The sequence below is a fragment of the Mytilus trossulus genome, chromosome 9 (assembly GCF_036588685.1).
Source record: "Mytilus trossulus isolate FHL-02 chromosome 9, PNRI_Mtr1.1.1.hap1, whole genome shotgun sequence".
Lineage (NCBI taxonomy): Eukaryota > Metazoa > Mollusca > Bivalvia > Mytilida > Mytilidae > Mytilus > Mytilus trossulus.
Genome location: NC_086381.1, coordinates 18,290,557 through 18,312,472, shown reverse-complemented (window position 1 = coordinate 18,312,472; position 21,916 = coordinate 18,290,557). Strand labels below are relative to the sequence as shown.

Here is a 21,916-nt window from a genome sequence, read left to right as displayed (position 1 = left end):
TGCATAATTTCCCGCCAAGCACTACTTAAATCGGTATTTTAAACTTAATATGAGAACCATCCGACTCCACGAAGTGAGAAAGAAACAGAAGAGGAAAATAATCTTGGTTTTTGTTTTTTATAGAAATTCTCATAGATTTAATACACGAAATTTCAGTCAGACTAGTAGAGGCAAGTAGAATTTCTAAGACGTGTTTCAGAATACTGTTACTTTATATTTTTAGTTCCCTACCAACGAAGTTGAAGGGGGCTTAAGGCTTGCACTCTGTCCGTCCGTCCGTATGTCTGCCTGTCAGTCAGTCCGCTTTCCACACATTTTTGTCATGCTTGAAGATCTTGGTTTAATATTCGGATTATTTGTAGGTGTAGGACTACCAATTAATGCACCAATTCAATTAAGAACGTATGTGAAAGTAGTACTACCCTGTGAAATACAGCACTTTTGATGTCATTTTTTGATTAATCTAACATACACATATGCAGAAACTGGGTCGGCCTATTCCAGGGCTTCTAGAGAAAAATAATGAGGGGTGTCACGGGCTTTGACTAAAGGTCTTATAGAGAAGAAACAGACGCTTCTTTTGCGCAAGGTATCGATGGCCATAGCTATGTTCAAAAATCTGAAACTAGATCTCAAAATTTGAATAAAATGTTAAAAAACAGGGGGGTTGGCCTATTTCAGGGCTTCTACAGAAAAAATAATGAGGGGTGTCACAGAGATTACTATATACTAGGTCTTCAAGAGGAGAAACAAGCGCTTCTTTTGCGCAAGGTAACGAAGGACGCTTTGTTAAAAAATCTGAAACTGGAGCTCAAATTTGAAAAAAAATATATATTTCACGTATTTTCGTGTTTTGACGTTTTATTTATCGTTTTCTCGTGTTTTCCTCAATATGCGTGCTTCGTGTTTCCCCTTATTTATTTTCTGTGTTTCGTGTCGGTGCTCTTTATTTATTATCGTGCATGTACCGCATTTGATAAAAGGTCAGTGTGTTATAATACTTTACGTAACTGATGTTATCTAAAAGAAAGTGATGTATCTTGTTACCATTCTACTTTTGCAATATGTAGGGTATAAATGAAGTCCATCAAATCACTATGAATAATATTTGTTTTTTTTAAATAAGATGCAAGTATAAGGGGCACTAAGAGCTAGAAGACCGCAAGGTCTTCATGTCCATTTATAATAGCTGCATAATCTCCAATTACGGTTCTGGTACTTTTTCCCTGATATTTACGATTTTATTTCTCGTGCTTCGTTTAACCAATTTATTTTTTGTGCAACGTTTTTGCGATTTTTATTTCACGTGTTTCCGTGTTCAGTACCGCCCTTTACCACAATCTTAAGATGTTTATTTTAAAATATTTTTTACAACATCATAAAGCTGAAAAATCAATGCTGATCAATGCTTGTGTGAGATCTATCGTTTTCACTTTAAATAATACGCCCCGGAACATCAAAATGTTTAGACATAGTTGCATCTATCCACAGTCTGACCGTTGGTATAAACATTTTTAATTTATCTGAAAGGATGCGTTTCCTAGTAAACTTTAATCTTAAAGGAAGCGTTTCCAAACTCTGAAAGGAGGCGTTTTGGTCGATGTTCAGAAAAAACTCAGTTAATGCATGCATTGAAAGGTTAGGAATCTTACAATATATACAAAATGAAAACTCCGAATTTATTTTATAATCTAGTTTATGGTATATTGTGTTAAACGGTCAATTGCTCTTGCATTCATGACTTTTATTTTGAATAAACTTGTTGTTCCCGTCGACGCTGTTGTTGTGTAAACCCGTATGCTTTCTGTAATCGATTGTAGACATTAGCAAATCTTTATTTTGGGTTCTTGTTTATGTACTTTGTTCCGTCACATATCAATTCTTTCAAGAATATTAGTATTTCATTGGTAAATTGGCATAAAAGGACACTACCATTCAATCGATGTAACCATTTCCTGTGTACAGTATCGGAAAGGGTGCGTTTTCTGACTCGGAAAGGAAGCAAAAACGCCGATTTTATCGGAAAGGAAGCGTTATGAATATACACCGTGTTATTGCTGTTTACAGTTTACCGCTATCTATAATAGTATTCAAGATAACTAAAAACGGCAAAAGTTCTTTAAAAATTACCAATTGGAGGGCAGCAGCCCAACAACCAGTTGTCCAATTCATCTGAAAAATTCAGGGCAGATAGATATTGACTTTATTAACAATTTCACTTCTTGTCAGATTTGCTCTAAATGCTTTGGTTTCATAGTTATAAGCCAAAAACTGCATTTTACCCCTATGTTCTATTTTTAGCCGTGGCGGCCATCTTGGTTAAATGGCCAGGTCATCGGACACATTTTTCAAACTAGATACCCCAAAGATGATTGTGGCCTAGTAGTTTCAGTGGAGATTTTGTAAAAGATTACTTAGATTTATGAAAAATGGTTAAAAATTGACTATAAAGGGGAATAACTCCTAAAGGGGTCAACTGACCATTTCAATCATGTTGACTTATTTGTAAATCTAACTTTGCTGAACATTATTGATGTTTACAGTTTATCTCTATCTATAATAATATTCAAGATAATAACCAAAAACAGCAAAATTTCCTCAAAATTACCAATTCAGGGGCAGCAACCCAACAACAGGTTGACTGATTCATCTGAAAATTTCAGAGCAGATAGATCTTGACCTGATAAACATTTTTATCCCATGTCAGATTTCCTTAAAATGCTTTGGTTTTGAGTTATAAGCCAAAAACAGCATTTTACCCCCTATGTTCTATTTTTAGCCGTGGCAGCCATCTTGGTTGGTTGACCAGGTCACACCACACATTTTTTAAACAAGATACCCCAAAGATGATTGTGGCCAAGTTTGGTTTAATTTGGCCCAGTAGTTTCAGAGGAGAAGATTTTTGTAAAAGATTACTTTAATTTACGAAAAATGGTTAAAAATTGACTATAAAGGGCAATAACTCCTAAACGGGTCAATTCACCATTTCGATCATGTTGACTTATTTGTAGATCTTACTTTGCTGAACATTATTGCTGTTTACAGTTTATCTCTATCTATAATAATATTCAAGATAATAACCAAAAAACAGCAAAATTTCCTCAAAATTACCAATTCAGGGGCAGCAACCCAACAACCGATTGACCGATTTATCTGAAAATTTCAGGGCAGATAGATCTTGACCTGATAAACATTTTTACTCCCATGTCAGATTTGCTCTAAATGCTTTGGTTTTTGAGTTATAAGCCAAAAACTGCATTTTACCCCTATGTTCTATTTTTAGCCATGGCGGCCATCTTGTTTGGTTTGGCGGGTCACGCCACACATTTTTTAAACTAGATACCCCAATGATGATTGTGGCCAAGTTTGGTTTCATTTGGCCCAGTAGTTTCAGAGGAGAAGATTTTTGTAAAAGTTAACGACGACGGACGACGACGGCGACGGACGCCAAGTGATGGGAAAAGCTCACTTGGCCCTTCGGGCCAGGTGAGCTAAAAATGTTATCAAATATTGCAGAAAGAGAAAAGTTCATGTTATACTTCCAAAAAAACACACTCCTAAATGGTTTTTTAAATGGCAAATTTAATCTAGAATCATTAAAATGCATCAACTTGGAATCTATTTTGTATTGACAAAGTTTTAGAAATTAATTCTAAGTTTAATTAAACATAGATGTTTCCTTACCATGTGTACTAAAAGACATCTGTAATGATTTTTCCAGGAGTGCTAAGTGTGTCATATCCAGGAGTAAAGTTCCTGTGGTGTGAACTGAACATGTGTTCATCTTGAAGTCATTTCTACTCGCTAAGACTTCTCCTGATTTACTGAAAAGATATAAAAATGTTTGAGATGTTCGACCAAACCATGCTAATACATTATGTACGGGCAATTATTTTAAATCCTTTAGTTTTTTCAGGATAATCCTGTAGTGGTTTTATGATACAGTTACATAGATTATAACTGTGTATTTTAATTGTTAGAAGGATACACTGTAAGAATTGTTTTTGTCTTCCAGGAATTAAAAGGCTTAGGTGCTGTCAAAACCTCTCATATTTAACATGATTTATTTTCTGCTTGTACTTCATCTAGTATGATGGGCTGTGAATTCTAATAAAAAATGCAATGTTAATTATTCTTCAATCATCTTCAAGGAAAACATGGCTGCAGACCTGTTGCTGTAATAATGCAGTAAATATTTTGGTTATTAAGTTGAATTTTCTAGTTTCTTGTTGTCTTTATTCCATCTGAATGTGAGCTGTGTTTGTTATTTTAAATGCATTCATTGATTTTTGTATATATCAACAATTTTCCTGAAGAAAAAATTGTCTTGCATATGAACATGTTTTTGTAAGACAGTCAAGGTGAGCTGGATTGTGCATGTTGAATATATGTTAGTGTAAAATGTGAAATTCCCCATAAGACATGTAACCACAAAAATCACCATGATTGTTCCTGTTATTTGTCAGAATTTCCATATTTCCATTAGAACACATAAACTGGTATTAAATGATGTATACATTTAATTGCATAGAAAATTATGATTTAAATAACAAAAAGTTGTTAATTTCTATCAAATTTCATCTTGAATTTTATGAAATTAATGCATTTATATATGCTTAATTGTCCCTTATGAATGAAGTAACAGATTTTAAACTAATGATTTGACAGTATGATGAATACAACACTAAGGCTAGTTAATTACACACATCATCTGTTTCAATTATTATTGTATAGCAATATAATATTTCCCAAAGGAAGTAACCAAAAGTTAGCATGCAATAAATTCTAATATTGTACAGCAATATAATATTTCCCACAGGAAGTAACCAAAAGTTAGCATGCAATAAATTCTATCATTCCATATTGATATTATTTTAGTAGATTTCTCTATATGAAGTGGATTTGGATAAAAAAGCATATTCACCTGAGAAAGTGTTATTCACAGCGCTAAACGTCACACGCTTTTATGTATGCAACGTTATGGTAAAATGTTTCATGTAAAATTTGTTTTGGTATATGTTTGTCATCAAATACATTTTCTTTTCTCGGGATATGGAATAAAACAATTACTGTCTACTGTTTCGGTAAATATTATACAATTACTGTCTTTTGATGAGGTAAATATGTAGTTTTATTGACTTTTGAAAAACTGATATTCACTAAGGCCAATGGCCGAAGTGAATATCAGTTTTCAAAAGTCAATTAAACTACATATTTACCGAAACAAAAGACAGTAATTGTTTTATTCCATATTCCGAGATAAATGTATGTAATGGCAATTATTTACCTAAACCAATTGTACATCAAACGTTTTCTTTATCAAAATTATGCATGTAAAAGCATGCGACGTTTTGCGCGGTGAATATCCTTTTTCGCAGGTGAATATGCTTATTTATTCAAAATCCCATTCATATAGAAAAACCTACTAAAATTTTATCAATATGGAAAAAGGGGTTTAATTGACTTTTGAAAAACTGATATTCACTTCGGCCGTCGGCCTCAGTGAATATCAGTTTTTCAAAAGTCAATAAAACCGCATATTTACCTCATCAAAAGACAGTAATTGTATATTATTGTATAGCAATATAATATTTCCCACAGAAAGTAACCAAAAGTTAGTGTGCAATAAATTCTAATATTGCACTAGTGCAATAAATCTTCAAAATTCATGACATCATCAACGACAAAATCTTATTTTAAACCAATTTTTACTTTCAAATTTTATATTGCTATACAATAAAAGGGTTATTGCATGAATATTGGGGAATATTGTCCCTCATAGAACATATATAGCACTCACAAGCTCGTGCAATATACAATTTTACTCAGGACAATATTCCCCAATATTCATGCAATAACCCTATATTATTGCTATTATGATTTATAACCCTGTTGATTTTTCTGCAATCATAAAAACAGTACTTTGTTAGTTTAAACAAATTTTGCTGTTCAAATGGAGAGCATACTTTCTTTGTGGTTACAATAAGTAGTTGCTTAGTTGCCAAATTCATGTGTAACTTTACCTGAGAAGTGGTTTATCTCCCTTGTCACAGTCATCAAATGGTATTAAGGATAGGGGCATCTGTGGTATAGGTGGTATACACTAAAATTGGTAAGAACAAAAATGTCATTAAAAAGCATAAAAATATAGTTGTAATTCTCTTCATACATATAGGAAATGAAATATTATTAAAAACCCCAAAAATATAGTATTTCAGTTTTGCAGAATGTTTATAAATACTATTATTTGTAAATATAATACAACCATGCAAATTTTTCCTCAACACTGTGTTGTTTTCATAAAAAGACATAACACAACTACTAACTGTGTATTGAAATACACGCTGCCTACTAATTTAATATGGAATATACACGGATTCCTAGCCAAGGCTTTTAACCAATCATATTCCTAGAAATACATACTAGGTAAGATGATTTACCTTATCGTCACTTTCTTCTTTTAAAACAATATTCTTGTGTTCTTGTATGTCATCTAGTGTGAGAAACTGAAAGTAAACAAAATATCAAACATTTCAAACCAATTAAAACAATACAATACACTGGTTAGAGGTATAGGGGGAGGGTTGAGATCTCACAAACATGTTTAACCCCGCCGCATTTTTGCGCCTGTCCCAAGTCAGGAGCCTCTGGCCTTTGTAAGTCTTGTATTATTTAAATTTTAGTTTCTTGTGTACAATTTGGAAATTAGTATGGTGTTCATTATCACTGAACTAGTATATATTTGTTTAGGGGCCAGCTGAAGGACGCCTCCGGGTGCGGGAATTTCTCGCTACATTGAAGACCTGTTGGTGACCTTCTGCTGTTGTGTTTTTTTATTTTGGTCGGGTTGTTGTCTCTTTGACACATTCCCCATTTCCATTCTCAATTTTAAATTCAATCATAGTGTTCTCATTGCAATTTTGCTGGAACTATTCCATTCATTATTTTTTATTATTAATATTCATGTATTTAGTACAGACTTCAAGATTAAATTTTGAATCTACAGAGTCGGGACTCAATTTTTGGAAATTTTAGTTAGATTCTGTTAGCTTAGAGGGCTGGTTTTAAAAGGCCTGAAGGCAATTTTACAAGACTGCACTGTTGGACCTGTAACTCTGTGCAAAGATTGTTAATACCCCCCCCCCCCATAAAAACCTCTCAAAATCCCCAGATATAACATTGTACATTAAATACCTCTTCATCTTCCCCGTCATTGTCCCCCTGATCATCTTCATTGTTATTACTGTCATCCCCCTCCCCATCCCCAGATATAACATTGTACATTAAATACCTCTTCATCTTCCCCGTCATTGTCCCCCTGGTCATCATCATTGTTGTTACCATCTTCATTTCCTTGTTTCTGTTTTCTACAAAAAATAAGTTGTATTCCCCTTACAATAAACATTATTAATAGCAGGCAGAAGACAATGAAGAGAAAGAGGCGAATTAATAATAAAAATTTGATGGCAATACAAGTACAAAATTTCAATCACGTAGACTTGTAAACATACATGAAACAAGAATGTGTCCAAAGTACATGGACTCACATTATTATTTTCAATGTTCAATGGACTGTTTTAAAAATTGGGTAAAAAATTTATAATTTTCTAAAATAAGAAAGGTCATACCACAGGGAACACGTGTAATAAGTTTCAAGTTGATTGGACTTCAATTCATCAAAAACTAACTTGACCAAAAACTTAACCCAAAACTCGCACTTTCATTTTCTATGTTCAGAGGAATGTGAAATTGGGGTCAAAGGTCTAATTTGGCATTAAAATTAGAAAGATCATATCATTATTAGGAACATGTAAACTAAGTTTCAAGTTGATTTGACTTCACCTTCATCAAAAACTACCTTGACCAAAAACTTTAACATGAAGCTGGACGAATGAATGAACGAACAGACAGATCAGAAAACATAATGCCCCTCTATTATCGTAGGTGGGGTATAAAAATACTATGTACTCAATTCAATAACAATACTGTTTTCCATGGAAAACTCATCTGACTCAAGCAGGGAAAGCTCAAGGGCAAATTCTGTAAAAGTCAACATAAGCAAATGGAGATGAAGTAAGTTTAAAAATGTCAATATGTATAAATAATGACAACTGAAAAAATGTTCAGATCTCTTTATGAAACATCATATAAATTTGCCTGTGAGATTATCATGATTATGTAGTAAGCTAGTTTACATCTTGTTCCAAACTTTTTGTTTTCTCTTGAATGTGTTATGATTTTCTTCCACCTTTAATTAGCAATGAATTAGTAAAAATATTAAACTTTCTAAACATAAAACACTTACTTTTTATTTGCAAGGAGGTCTAAAGTCTGATATACTAAGGTATATAAATATTCAACCTGAAAAATATCAATTTAAACACATTGGACAAGTATATAATGCTGCTGTCCTCAACAGTTAAATGAAATTTCAAAATCAAGTAACACATGAAAGGCTGTAGTGTGGTTTTTATATTTGAGTATGTATGTATTTGTGTTTAGGGGTCAGCTGAAGCATGCCTAATAGTGCATGATTTTCTCGCTATGTTGAAGACCCTTTGGTGGCTGTCAGTCGTTTTTTTTTTGCTCTTTGGTCTGCTTGTTGTCTCTTTGACACTTTTCCCATTTTCATACCTAATTTTATATTTAACTAAACACTATCATGCTCATACCCAAACATGAATCATTTCATTTTGTACAAGCAAAGCATTCTTAATAAAGACCCCTATGTCTAACGGGTAAAGTACTAAGTTAATGTATTAACATGATTAACTAACAGTAAGTGTACCTATAAATCATTCACATTTGACAATCATATGTAATGCACTTAGAATAAAAACACATTGAGATTTCACCAAAACAAAATATTAAGCAGTATTTAAAATAACAAATTTTTACTTTGTATCCTATATATCTCCAATATGCATGATATACAGACAGTTGAGATTTCCCTGAAACTTTTCACATTTTTTTTTAAATTAAATTTAACATTGAATATTATTTAAGTACCTTTTTACTGTAAACACAAGCTGAACCTTGAATTACCATAGCTGCCTCAGCAAAGTTCATTGTTGTCAGCCCTCCATCAAAGGTTATTGTTACCTTCTCTAACTAAAAACGAAACATATTTCTTGTATTCAACATCAAACTACCCAAATTGGCCAGAAAACCCATTTTGGATAAAAAGTGAAGGATATCATTGATATACAGGGTTTCTTAGATACTAAACCGTTCATATTTTTGTCATTTTATTTTATTTTTAAGAATATCCTTCTTAACACAGCTTGATATTCTTATGAGAAATTTTCCTGCAGTTTTGATAAAATTGACCGTCAAATGCTGTGCTTATATGTTTTGAGTTTTGCTCTTGTCATCTGCCCTCCAAAAACATCTTTTAAACAGTTAAAGCTGATCTGCTTACATTTTATGTTTTGTTATTTTTACCTCAGACAAATAATCTTCTAATTGTTCAGCTATATTTACATCCCAGTTTTTGGTCAGATCTCTAATGGGTTGTATTAACTGGGAAAACCTGGTCTCCAAATCACCTTGCGTCTGAGAAGCTGAAATCGTCATCTTTTCTGGAATGATAATTCAATACATCAAATCAAATTTACATTATAGCAAGAATATCTAACATATTATATTTTCATTCCATAGTATGATCTGTCCTACATGTATGTAGAGAGAAGGACTCAGGTCAAGATGTTGTAATTATATGATTATTGAAATGTTTTATTTTAAAATCACCAATATTCTTACATTCATTCAAGAAGAAAGTTGTCATTTTATCTAAAATTTCTCATGTACACATTCACCAGTTCCTTAAACTGAATGAAAGAGTACCTTTATTGTCTTTGGATGTCATTTTCAATGATTGCCATAATTATGTCCTTTTATTCAGGATGTTAAAAACCTTCCCATGTGAAAAGTCCCTGGACTAACATGGCCATAGAAATCCTATCTATATTTTGATGTTTCACTGTCACATGCTGAACAGTGTTCCAGCTAGGATTTCAAAAGAAGAATGAGACTATCATGAAAAGGGCCTATCATGAAAAGGGCACTTAAGCACGCTGATCGAAAATTTAACAAGAATGTGTCCATAGTACACAGATGCCCCAATCGCACTATCACTTTCTATGTTCAGTGGAAAAAGTGTAAGTGAACAGGATCTTGTGTAATGGAAAACAAATTTGCATACAAGTGTAAATATGTCTATTTGAAAGCAGTAAACTAATCAAAATATCATTCATAGAATGTTGAGAAACCTTTATCTTGAGTTATACATGCAAGTAGATTTTTTCATATTTTTCTTTTAATTTACATTCATTATTGTCTATGGCTGTCCTTAATTCAATTACATATCAAATTAGAGCTTGTACTCTTCCTACAAGTGGACATAATTCTAGATTATCATGTTATCTACATGTACATGTAGGCCTATACCTGGTTTCTCTCATGAGTGCCTAGTGTATAATCATTTTAATGTAGAACGTTTGTCTGCAGACCCAAACGTATTGAGAGAATGTAACACAGCAAAGTATGTTAAACAGAACATTTTGCAGATTGCCCTATCTATCAAAAAATACTCCCCGTTTTCCGTAGTATTAAAATATTAAAAGACCCATATCATGTCAGTAACCATGGTAACTGCTAGTTGTTCTTTTTTTATTTAGTTTTTCATTGTCATTTTTCTTATACAATTAGTTAATTTTGTTACCTATTCTGATATCAGACTCTTTATCTTCTTTTAAACTAAGATTTACTGTGTGTAATAATGTTTTTGTTTTTTTCTAATCGACATTGGCTACAGGTATAGCAGAAAACGGTTTTCACTACTCATGTTTAAACCGTCGCATTTTGGCGCATGTGCAAAGTCAGGAGCCTCTGACCTTTCTTGGTCTTGTATGTTTATAAATTTTAGTTACTTTTTATGATTAGGGGTTTCATTGATTAAGTACACTTTTTAGTTTATTGACCAGCTGAAGTCCGTCTCCAGGTGTGGACTTTTTTCGCTGTGTTGAAGACACATCCTTTGATGGACATTGGTTGTTTTTTTACTCTTTTGTCGAATTGTTGTCTCTTTGACACATTCCCAACTTTAGTTTCTATTTTACATTGACTTATACATTGACAAGAAAAGCTAAGCAAATGAGGTTTGTATAGACCATATCTCACTTCAGCGCTACCACCATCATTGGCACCTCTGTGTAGCTATCAGTGATATTGTTTGCATTTAATTAGTGGAGAATAAAGGCTTTTTCCCCTGGAGAAGAATCCCAATTTGAAAAAAAAGTGGCTTAAAATTATTCCCAAAAGACAATTTTTTTCCCAAACAGTGCTGTCTCAGTAGAAATTGTGCATGAATATAAACTGAAAAAACACTCATTTAAACATTTTCACGCCTAAAATGACTATATTTGCAGATTTGAGGGTCTATTTATGTATCATCACTGACAAAAATAAGGTCTTATTTTAAAGCAGGGTTTGACTCTTGAAAATGGCTCTGTAAATTGAAGTTTCAGTCAAATTCATGGTTAATTTTAAATTTCCCAATTTGATGAAAATGACACATATTTTCCCAATAATAAAGGGTAGAGGTAGTTTTGAAAAAAGCCAACAATATCACTGGCTATCAACAAGATAGCGCCACAATGACACCATCGCTCTTCAGCATGATCAAAAACACACTTCAATGTTCGGAGTACCATCATGGTTCAGAGTCCTACATATATATATAAGAGGGTAGTAATGCCCTTTACAGTCAGGTGTGAAATGGTCAATTTCAGCTACCGTTAGTGTCAAATTGGTACCCAAAATATCCATATCATGATTCTTCAGGGGGCTCATAAAATTATCGTTAGCGTCATTTTTGGAGAAAAAATTTAACTCATGCATCAACTTTTTTTTATCGTCTATAAACATGATAGAAAGTGTACATTTTATCCTCATAAATTAAAAATGACTGATGATGTCATTTGACAAGAATTTTTATCATTATTAGTCATGGCTCCTGCTTATTCCTGAATATGGCCACAATCAACAAGCTGATTATTTTGCCATGACTAATAGGTGTGCATATAGTCCAAATAATTATGACGTTTGGCAGGCTATTTTTATTTTTTTTCTGGGACGCCTTCCTACAACAGGAAGGCGTCCCAGAAAAAAATTAAAATAGCCTTGCCAGACGTCATAATTATTTGGACTAGTGTGCATACAGACCAGCTCACCCATCAATTTGATTATCTAGTTCAGCCGTACCCCCATTACTACCCTCATATATCATATTAAATATTATTAAACGCCGAATTGACTTTAAAAATAGGTGCAGATTTGACTTGAATGAGCAGATTTTACTACCCATCTAAAAAAATAATTAATTGATTTTCCAATTGATCAATGTATCATAGAATAGAAAAAGACGGGCATTGGTGTGAAGTGACTAGAGTCTCGTTGCTCGAAATGAACAACTGGTGAAAGCGTTTATACGCACCTACTCTTTTTACTATTTACCAACTTTTTTAATATTTTGATTTTGGAAATCCCGCTTCCGCTAATACATAAAATGGTAAATATTGAAGGAACAATTTGATTGGATATTACAGGGCACCTTGCAATATTTCATCCAATCAAATAGTGGTTAACATCAAAAGCGAAAGTAGAATATTTTAATCCGCTGCTAACAAAATGAAAGTACAATTTTATCAATTTGTTTTATCATTAAGATTCATAGGACAATAGCTAAATCAGGAAAAGAATTAAATCTTCTGTGTTGAAATTTTATATAAGTATGATAATATAAACGATTTATTAAGCATTGGACATCTGTTAAACAGAGAACTATTTTTCAGTGCAACTGTGTCCGAAAGTGTTGTTAGGTCCGATGCAGCGGCTGTTATTGTGATTTGGTTATTAATATTATACATTAAGATGTCATCTTACAAAGTTACGAAAAATGCCTTTTTGTGGGGCATGGCAGCAATATATTTGCTTGCATTTTCATCGCTATATGTGCAAATTCCTGGTAACTATCCATTTATTTATTTATCTGTTTATAACCATAAAGGGGTTTCCAATTGAATAGCAATACATAAAGGGTCATACATAAATAACTCATTACTTATCTTTTAAATGCTGTTTATTTCAATTTGAATTATAAAAGTCCATCTTGAGTTCTATGATCAGATTCTGTAGACCAAAATCAAGCACATCATTTTAAAGACATTTATAGAAATCAAACTGAAAGATTTATATAAAAAAAAATATTGACACATATAATGTATTAAATATAGTTGGAAAGCAAGAGTTATATTATAAATAACTACGAAAGTTTCAATCAGTTTCTACAACGAAATCTAAAGCATTTTATACTTGCAGAACAATGACCTTCAGCAATGTTCAGCATCCTAATGAATACCTATACTCTGTAATATTATTAATTCATATATTTTAACAAATTTGATTCGTTTAGGGATAGTCACATGTTAAACTATATTTTCGAAGGTAGAGAGAAAACGGCGGATAGCAAAAAGCATATTGCACGGTTATTTTTAGAATATTTAAAAATCCGATATACTTTGTGACGTCATGTAATGAATTTCAGGATATCGTTAAACGTTTTGAAACAAATGATATATGTGATCAATTATTTGACGAAAAAAATCTTCAAATACATAAATGTCAAACAAACAAAAAAATAAAAATAAATAACAACTAATATATGTTGTTATTGTCAAGGAGACAATATATATGATATCTTTCAAACAAAACCAAATGACGATTTTGATTTAAATATGCATATTGATAATGGTCTGAAATTAATAATATAACAAATATAGCCTTTGTATGAGGTCAATACAGGATATATCGACCCAAAGAAGTATATCGACCTCGGACTTCGTCCTCAGTCAATTTACTTCTTTCAGGTCAATATATCCTTGTATCGACCTCATACAAAGGCTATATTTGTATAATATCTTATAAATACTGAATGGTGACACAGCCATTGTACAATAAATGATTGACCTCATCACTTCCTGCATCTGTCATAAAGCTATTGAATTCAAACATCCATCTGCTCAAATAATATCTACAACTTTTCTGACTGCTGATCAATTGAAAGTCTATTTATATCAAATATTTTTATTTATATGTCATGTACAATGTATGCCTACTGCAATTACACTGTAACACATGTACTTATTTGAGTCTGAGTACCATTTACGTTTCTAATATTGGAAACAAATTATACTGTGTTCTATGTATTTACCTAAAGTTGTAGTTACTTTTTGGTTTACTCTGAAATAATTGAGATAAATGTGATGAATTTGGATTTTGATTCCAGAAATATTAAATCCTTTTTAACCAAACATTCCAGGTTTATATGGTGACAACGGAATATTGCCAGCTAGATTAGCGGTGGGAAAAGGTAACTTAGTTATTTTTTTAAGATCTAAAAAATTTAGACTAAGGTTGTAGCATACTACATGTATTCATGCTATTTATTACCAAACTATTGTAATAGTACAACAGAAATGAGGTTTCTACTTTCATGACTACTGTCATGACTGTACATGCACTACTGTGATTCTTGTACAGTGACCTCCTCTTTTTAAATGAGGTGTGGAAAAATAGTAATATACCATAAAACCATATCTGGTCAGATTGTACATTGTAATTTAAAATTATCACTGTCTGTTGCAAATGTACAGTGTTTCTCTGCTTTTTAGACAGTTTTTTGTCATTCAAGTTTTGTTTGTTTCTTGTTGAAGTTTTGTGAACAAAAATGAATGAAATACTTCAAGCTTTAAGATAATATTTATTTCAGACTCAAATATATCAAGTTTTATGTTTATTATGACTCAAAATATTCTGTTTAAAAAAGGTAAACTTAAATATATGTACAGAATAAATTGGAAGTTGTATTGATGTCATTGAGACAACAAACCCCTAAATCAAATTACATCTTGAGTTCAACAAGCAGTTGTCGCCAATAGACAAGAGTCATATCATACATCATGCTCTAAATCGGAGTCAAAACATTGTGAATTTTTGATCATCTACCAACACTACTTTTAAAATACCATGAAAAAGTAGGAATGAAAAGAAAATGAGATAGATGCCACCAAGAATTACCATGATAACAAACAAGTTCCATCAGTTTAAAGAAATATTCTTGCCATTGTCAAGTCTAATTGCAGTCATTTAGATACTCTGACCATTATTAACAATCTTATATTTTTAGCTGCAAAGTCATTTGCTGATTTACTAGATGGACATCCAACTTTGCTGAGATTAATGCCAATGATAGGATTAGATACTGAAACTGGCCTAGATCTCCTTTGTATACTAGGTATACTGATCTCATTTGCAGCACTTCTGTTCCAGGCAGCTAGAGATGTTTTTGCCTTTACTCTTTTATGGATGTTATATTTGTCTATATACCAGGTAAGTGGACTTAGGATATCCCTTGATGTGAACCTTATGTCTGTCTACATGTGTACACCAAAAGAGTGTAATGAAGATTATTCTGTTGTTGATCTTATATCTGTAAGCATAACAGGTACACATCAAGTTATCATGAAATTTGCTGTGGACATTACATCTGTCCTTAGACTCTTTACCAAGTAGGTGTTATGAGGACTATTCTGTTGTTGGTGCTATATAATTCTGTTTACAGCAGGGTGTTGTAAAGGTTGTTCTATTGTTAGCTGTGTAGGTGTTATGAGGACTATTCTGTTGTTGGTGCTATATAATTCTGTTTACAGCAGGGTGTTGTAAAGGTTGTTCTATTGTTAGCTGTGTAGGTGTTTTGAGGACTATTCTGTTGTTGATGCTATATAATTCTGTTTACAGCAGGGTGTTGTAAAGGTTGTTCTATTGTTAGCTGTGTAGGTGTTTTGAGGACTATTCTGTTGTTGGTGCTATATAATTCTGTTTACAGCAGGGTGTTGTAAAGGTTGTTCTATTGTTAGCTGTGTAGGTGTTATGAGGACTATTCTGTTGTTGGTGCTATATAATTCTGTTTACAGCAGGGTGTTGTAAAGGTTGTTCTATTGTTAGCTGTGTAGGTGTTTTGAGGACTATTCTGTTGTTGATGCTATATAATTCTGTTTACAGCAGGGTGTTGTAAAGGTTGTTCTATTGTTAGCTGTGTAGGTGTTTTGAGGACTATTCTGTTGTTGGTGCTATATAATTCTGTTTACAGCAGGGTTGTTCTATTGTGGATGTTATAACCAAAAAGGTTTTGTGGAACTAGCTCTTGTTTGGTTGTTTGTTAATAAAGAAATAAAAGAGGAATTGATTGTTGCAAATGATACATTTTTTCTGACTGCATACCAGGAAGGTTTCATTAAGAAAAATTTGTTCTTGATGTTACATGTACATGTATAATCTGTATCTGACTGTAGTTGTTATAAGGACTTCTCAGTTGATGACTCCACAGTAGATACAATGTACTGTGTTTATACCATACTTAATAATCAGATATATTTAACTTCAGTCATTTGTCAGTTGAATTTTAAATTACTTTATTCTTAGAAACTGGATGAGATAAGTATTGTTTGAACTTTTGAAAAGTGAGATATCTTGTAAATGTACATGAATATTTACTTATCATCTTACTTGATAATTTGAAAATTAACCTATAGTACAGAATAAGATATTTATTCACCAAATTAGGGCAGCAGGAGTGCAGATATCACAGACACATACACAGTATAATTATAATCATTCAAATATTCAATTGAATCTAGACAATAGACATGTAAAAAAGAAGGAGAAAGAAACACACACACAAAATAACAACAACAGTATAGAAAGTATGGTACATTAAGATAACTTATGAATTATTTTCAGTACAAAACACTCAGATAATATATATATATATCTTTTTAATTACAGGTTGGACAAACATTTATGTGGTTTCAGTGGTAAGTTACTGATATAAAATGAAATAACACTTAAACATTGCATACACCTGGAAATATTTGGAAAGACACAGTTTTACACTAGTAATTGTTGGGACCTTTACAGCTTGCTGTTATGTGTGAGCCTAGGCTCCTTATTGAAGACCGTACCTTGACATATAAAGGTTTACTTTTATAATTGTGACTTGGATGGAGAGTTGTCTTATTAGCACTCATACCACATCGCCCTATATCTATTTATTGAAATTACCAAACCAAGCAAAATTCAGTCATCCATGATGCCCAAATATTATAATATAAAGGAGAAAGACCCAATTAAAATAATTAGATAATTAAACACTCAAAAACTAACAATATTATAGTTATGGTTAAAATTGAGAATGGAAATGGGGAATGTGTCAAAGAGACAACAACCCGAAGATAGAAAAAAACACAACAGCAGAAGTTCACCAACAGTCGTCAATGTAGCGAGAAATTCCCGCACCCGGAGGCGACCTTCAGCTGGCCCTTAAACAAATATATAATAGTTCAGTGATAATGTACGCCATACTAATTTCCAAATTGTACACAAGAAACTAAATTAAAATAATACAAGACTAACAAAGCACAGAGGCTCCTGACTTGGGACAGACGCAAAAATGCGGCAGGGTTAAACATGTTTGTGAGATCTCAACCCTCCCCCTATACCTCTAGCCTATGTAGAAAAGTAAACACATAACAATACGCACATTAAAATTCAGTTCAAGAGAAATCTGAGTCTGATATCAGAAGATTTAACCAAAGAAAATAAACAAAATGACAATAATACATAAATAACAACAGACTACTAGCAGTTAACTGACATGCCAGCTCCAGATTACATGTATAAAAATTTAAAAATAAGAAGATGTGGTGTGATTGCCAATGAGACAATTTTCTACAAAAGAACAAATGACACAGAAATTAACAACAATAGGTCACATGTATTTCATTAATTATCATTTAGATATGATTGTGCATTTTGTGTATATAATGTATAAATTAAAAAAAAAGAATACTTTATTTTACAGGGATATTTTACTGTTGGAAGCAGGTTTTCTAACAATTTTGGTGGCACCATTAAATATTCAGCTACCAAAGAAGTACAGAATGTCTATACACCATGAGCATGACTCAATAACACTTTGGTTGGTTAAATGGCTACTGTTTAGACTGATGTTTGCATCTGGTATTGTTAAACTAACCAGTGGTTGTCCTACCTGGTGGGGTCTTACAGGTAAATTATTATAACCTCTTGCTCAATAAATCTATGGTCTTTTAAATGTTTAATAGACTGATGTTTGCAGAAAACTTAAAAAATACAAGAATAAATGCTTTGCTTTATTTATGAAGACCATGAGAACTCATACAAAACACTTGTGCAGATTTCAAACCCTCAACACTAAAAACCATAGAATGTGCTCTAGTATATTTTAAAATACAAGACAGTGATAATCTAATTGCAAGATTATTTTAATAGAAACAAATATGTTTGCCAAATACTGAGACTAAATTTCTCCAACCACATTCTATACAATATATGACATTGACAGGATAAATAAAATGTTAAATGCAAATCAATTTAAATATTGTCCAAAACAACTGTTGTTAAAAAACATGTGACATTAGAATTGTAACTTTCCTTTTGTGTTTGCATCTGTTTATTGTTTTGTCATTCCAGCTATGATATTATTTATTTTTCAGCATTATCAGTGCACTTTGAATCTCAGGTTTGTACATTCTTAGAAGTGATCAAAGCATATTTCATATTTCTGAGTCTATTAGTCCATACTCCATCATGTTTAAGTGTTAGGCTAGTAAAAGCAAGGCAAAAGATACCAAGGACATTTATACTCATATAAATCAAAACAAATTGACAACACCATAGCAAAAAATGAAAAACAGCTAAACCACAAATAATAGTAATAGTATACACAACACTTATTATTTGACAAAGACTCCAAAATAATTAATACTTGACTGGTAATTTTTAACTGGATTTTTGTGACAAAAATGCCGGTTATTAAATTGGGGACGCTCGGTGGGCGGCAGGGCGGGCGGGCGGTCGGTCGGTCGGGCGGGTGGCAATCAAATGTTGTCCGTGCATTAACTCAAGAACCGTTCATCCAAACCTTTTAAAATTTTAATATGTTGTTACTGACAACTAAATGAAGGTAAAGTTCAATAATGGCCATTTTGACTTATACCGTTCAGGAGTTATGGTTCTTGAAAGATTGAAAAATGGCGTTTCCAGTCGTGTCCGTGCATTTACGCATGAACAGTTCAACCAAAGCTTCCCAAATTTTAATATGTTGTTACTGGTGACAAAATGGAGGTCAAGTTCAATAATGACGATTTTGACTTTTACCGTTCAGGAGTTATGGTTCTTGAAAGATTGAAATATGGCGTTTCCAGTCGTGTCCGTGCATTTACGCATGAACTGTTCTACCAAAGCTTCGCAAATTTTAATATGTTGTTACTGGTGACAAAATGGAGGTCAAGTTTAATAATGACGATTTTGACTTTTACCGTTCAGGAGTTATGGTTCTTGAAAGATTGAAAAATGGTGTTTCCAGTCGTGTCTGTGCATTTTCTCATGAACCATTCAACCAAAGCTTTTCAAATTTTAATATGTTGTTACTGATGACAAAATAGAGGTCAAGTTCAATAATGACGATTTTGACTTTTACTGTTCAGGAGTTATGGTTCTTGAAAGATCGTAAAATGGTGTTTCCATTCACGTTGTTGCATTTACTCACAAACCATTCAATCTAAGCTTTTCAAATTTCAATATGTTGATACTGATGACAAAATAGAGGTCAAATTTGATATTGACAATTTTAACTTTCACCAATCATCAGTAATGGTTCTTGTGATATTGCCAGGACACAAATAAATGCTAATAAATCCTGTTTGCTGTCGTTGTGACAGTCTCTTGTTATACAATACTTTTATTTTCAAATTTCTTAACATGAGATCCTAAAATCATCACGAAATACTGCCCAGAACATTGTGACAAAACGTCACAAAAGACTCAAAAGTAAAGAGAGGAGTAGTTCAAAATTTAAGTATAATTTAAATTTTGAAAAAATACTCCAAAACCAATATTGACTTTTAAAATGTGCAACCTAAAAAAAATATATTTTTGAAATGAGTTATCTCCCCTACCATATAATTGTGATTTCAGTGTATTCCTACACCACTAGCCTGGTATTGGCACCAATTCCCAGAATGGTTTCTGAAACTGAGTTGTGTCGCCACATATGTGATAGAGATGGCCATACCATTCCTGTTCTTTGCACCTGTCAGAGGCTTAAAGATATTTGCCTTTTGTGCGCAGGTGAGTTATTTGTTTACAAATAATCAAGAGAAAATTGATTAAACCTTGTTTTTGCAGTTTTAATATGTGTTGAAATTTGTACCACTTTTTTTTTTTTTTTAATATTCATCTGACAACCTTATTTTAATTTGTATGCTCATCTTTTAACTAATTGGTTGTTGCAAATAGATCTATCAATGTAGGTCATTTAACAGTCGACAGTTGACTGAGAATATGGGCATTCCTTCAGGTATTTGACTTTAATTTTTATGGTTAGTTGAGTTACTAATGATAAAAAAAAATTCTGATGGAAATTATCCTTGAAGTAATCACAGCACAAAATATCATGGAAATTATACCACTTCACCTTGATTTACAGTGCCTCTAAGTCTTTAAATTGGTATAATTTATTTTATATTGATAATTTATAAGATGAGTTAAAGAACAAGTTTAGAGTTATTTCCCTTGTTGCATATTTTTTATTTTAGATATTTAGGGTATTTGCTTCATTTTGACATATTTCGTGGCATGTATTATGTAGTCTTTTGTTGACATGCAAATAAGCTTATATTGATCAGTGAATAATGTTTATCAGCAAATATTTCTTGCATACTCGTGACGTTAATGAGCTATGAGTGTCGTCATTTTGCTAGAGCAGACAAATACGTTGATTCAGATGTTTCATATTATAATTTGTAAGAAGACATTTTAATAAAAAAAAACACTCAGATATACCATTCTGTCTGGAAGCTGACAATTCTTTGCTCTAACACCTTAATGCTTAAATTTTTGACAAGCAACTTTTGATTTGCACAAAACATTTTTTCAGTATGTATTTTATTGCCTTAGTTATAACTTACCTAGATTTTTATAGAGGTGCTATGTTGTTTTTTTATAGTACTAGGGATCATTAACTATTTTTTTTTATTTTAAACTTCATTGTAGTCAAATTTCACTGTTTAAATCAGGCATTCAAGACTCCTAAGAATAGATTTCATGTTTATATGCCACAAGGAGGTTTAAAGTCTCAAGTTTTTTAAGTTCTTTTTCTATTGGTGTCATACAAGTTCTAGGTTAACTCTGATGTTGTAAGTACCCATATTTAAGCCAGGACAATGATAGAAATTTGACAATGTTTACAAAAAAAAAGTTCTCTCAAAAGATTGCATCATATTTATCTATGAATACTGTGTAATATATTCCATTTGTAATTTTTGTAAGTTATTGCAGTGTATCCCAAACTCTGTCTAAATGACAAAATGTCAAACAAAAAATCAGTTGGTCAGATGGAATTTTTAAGATGTTTTGGTTGAATATAGAAGAAAGATTCAAATTTCTTTTTCGTACAGACATACCCTAATACAGTTTGGCACGAACTGTTATTGACAAGTGCAAAGTGTTGAGAATGAAACAATAATATTGCCATAAATGTGAATTAGGAAATCATACAATTACATAATTTCCAATCAGCAGGTTAAGCTTAACTTTGGCAGCTCCTATCAGTCTTTGATATGGTATAGTTTATTACTGATTTTGCTTTTATTTATGTTTTATTGTTCTCTCTTTAGCATTTTTCTTGGAGTAAAATTATATTCCTGTACTGTAATTTTATTGTACCTCCTTCTTTTATGTACAATTTGACTTCACT

The 21,916-nt window shown here is 32.2% G+C and overlaps 2 protein-coding genes across 3 annotated transcripts in view; one reads left to right on the top strand and one right to left on the bottom strand.

The window, feature by feature from the left end:
• LOC134684353 (condensin-2 complex subunit H2-like) overlaps positions 1-12,589 on the bottom strand; it is a 36,645-nt gene extending 24,056 nt beyond the window's left edge. Inside the window, exons 1-8 of the mRNA XM_063543639.1 lie at positions 12,521-12,589; positions 9,445-9,581; positions 9,010-9,111; positions 8,306-8,361; positions 7,292-7,367; positions 6,441-6,506; positions 6,024-6,103; positions 3,685-3,824 (exon numbers count right to left, since the gene is read on the bottom strand). Of these exons, the coding sequence (XP_063399709.1) occupies positions 3,685-3,824; positions 6,024-6,103; positions 6,441-6,506; positions 7,292-7,367; positions 8,306-8,361; positions 9,010-9,111; positions 9,445-9,576 (652 nt within the window). The 5' untranslated portion in view covers positions 9,577-9,581; positions 12,521-12,589. The remainder of the gene's footprint in view (positions 1-3,684; positions 3,825-6,023; positions 6,104-6,440; positions 6,507-7,291; positions 7,368-8,305; positions 8,362-9,009; positions 9,112-9,444; positions 9,582-12,520) is intronic.
• Positions 12,590-12,758: 169 nt separating this feature from the next.
• LOC134685236 (lipase maturation factor 2-like) overlaps positions 12,759-21,916 on the top strand; it is a 53,814-nt gene continuing 44,656 nt past the window's right edge. Inside the window, exons 1-7 of one of the 2 annotated variants that reach the window (XM_063544760.1) lie at positions 12,759-13,027; positions 14,381-14,431; positions 15,248-15,450; positions 16,906-16,934; positions 17,981-18,186; positions 18,654-18,679; positions 20,137-20,289. In XM_063544760.1, coding sequence (XP_063400830.1) covers positions 12,934-13,027; positions 14,381-14,431; positions 15,248-15,450; positions 16,906-16,934; positions 17,981-18,186; positions 18,654-18,679; positions 20,137-20,289 — 762 coding nt within the window. In that variant the 5' untranslated portion in view covers positions 12,759-12,933. The remainder of the gene's footprint in view (positions 13,028-14,380; positions 14,432-15,247; positions 15,451-16,905; positions 16,935-17,980; positions 18,187-18,653; positions 18,680-20,136; positions 20,290-21,916) is intronic. The other variant, XM_063544759.1, reaches the window with a different exon arrangement.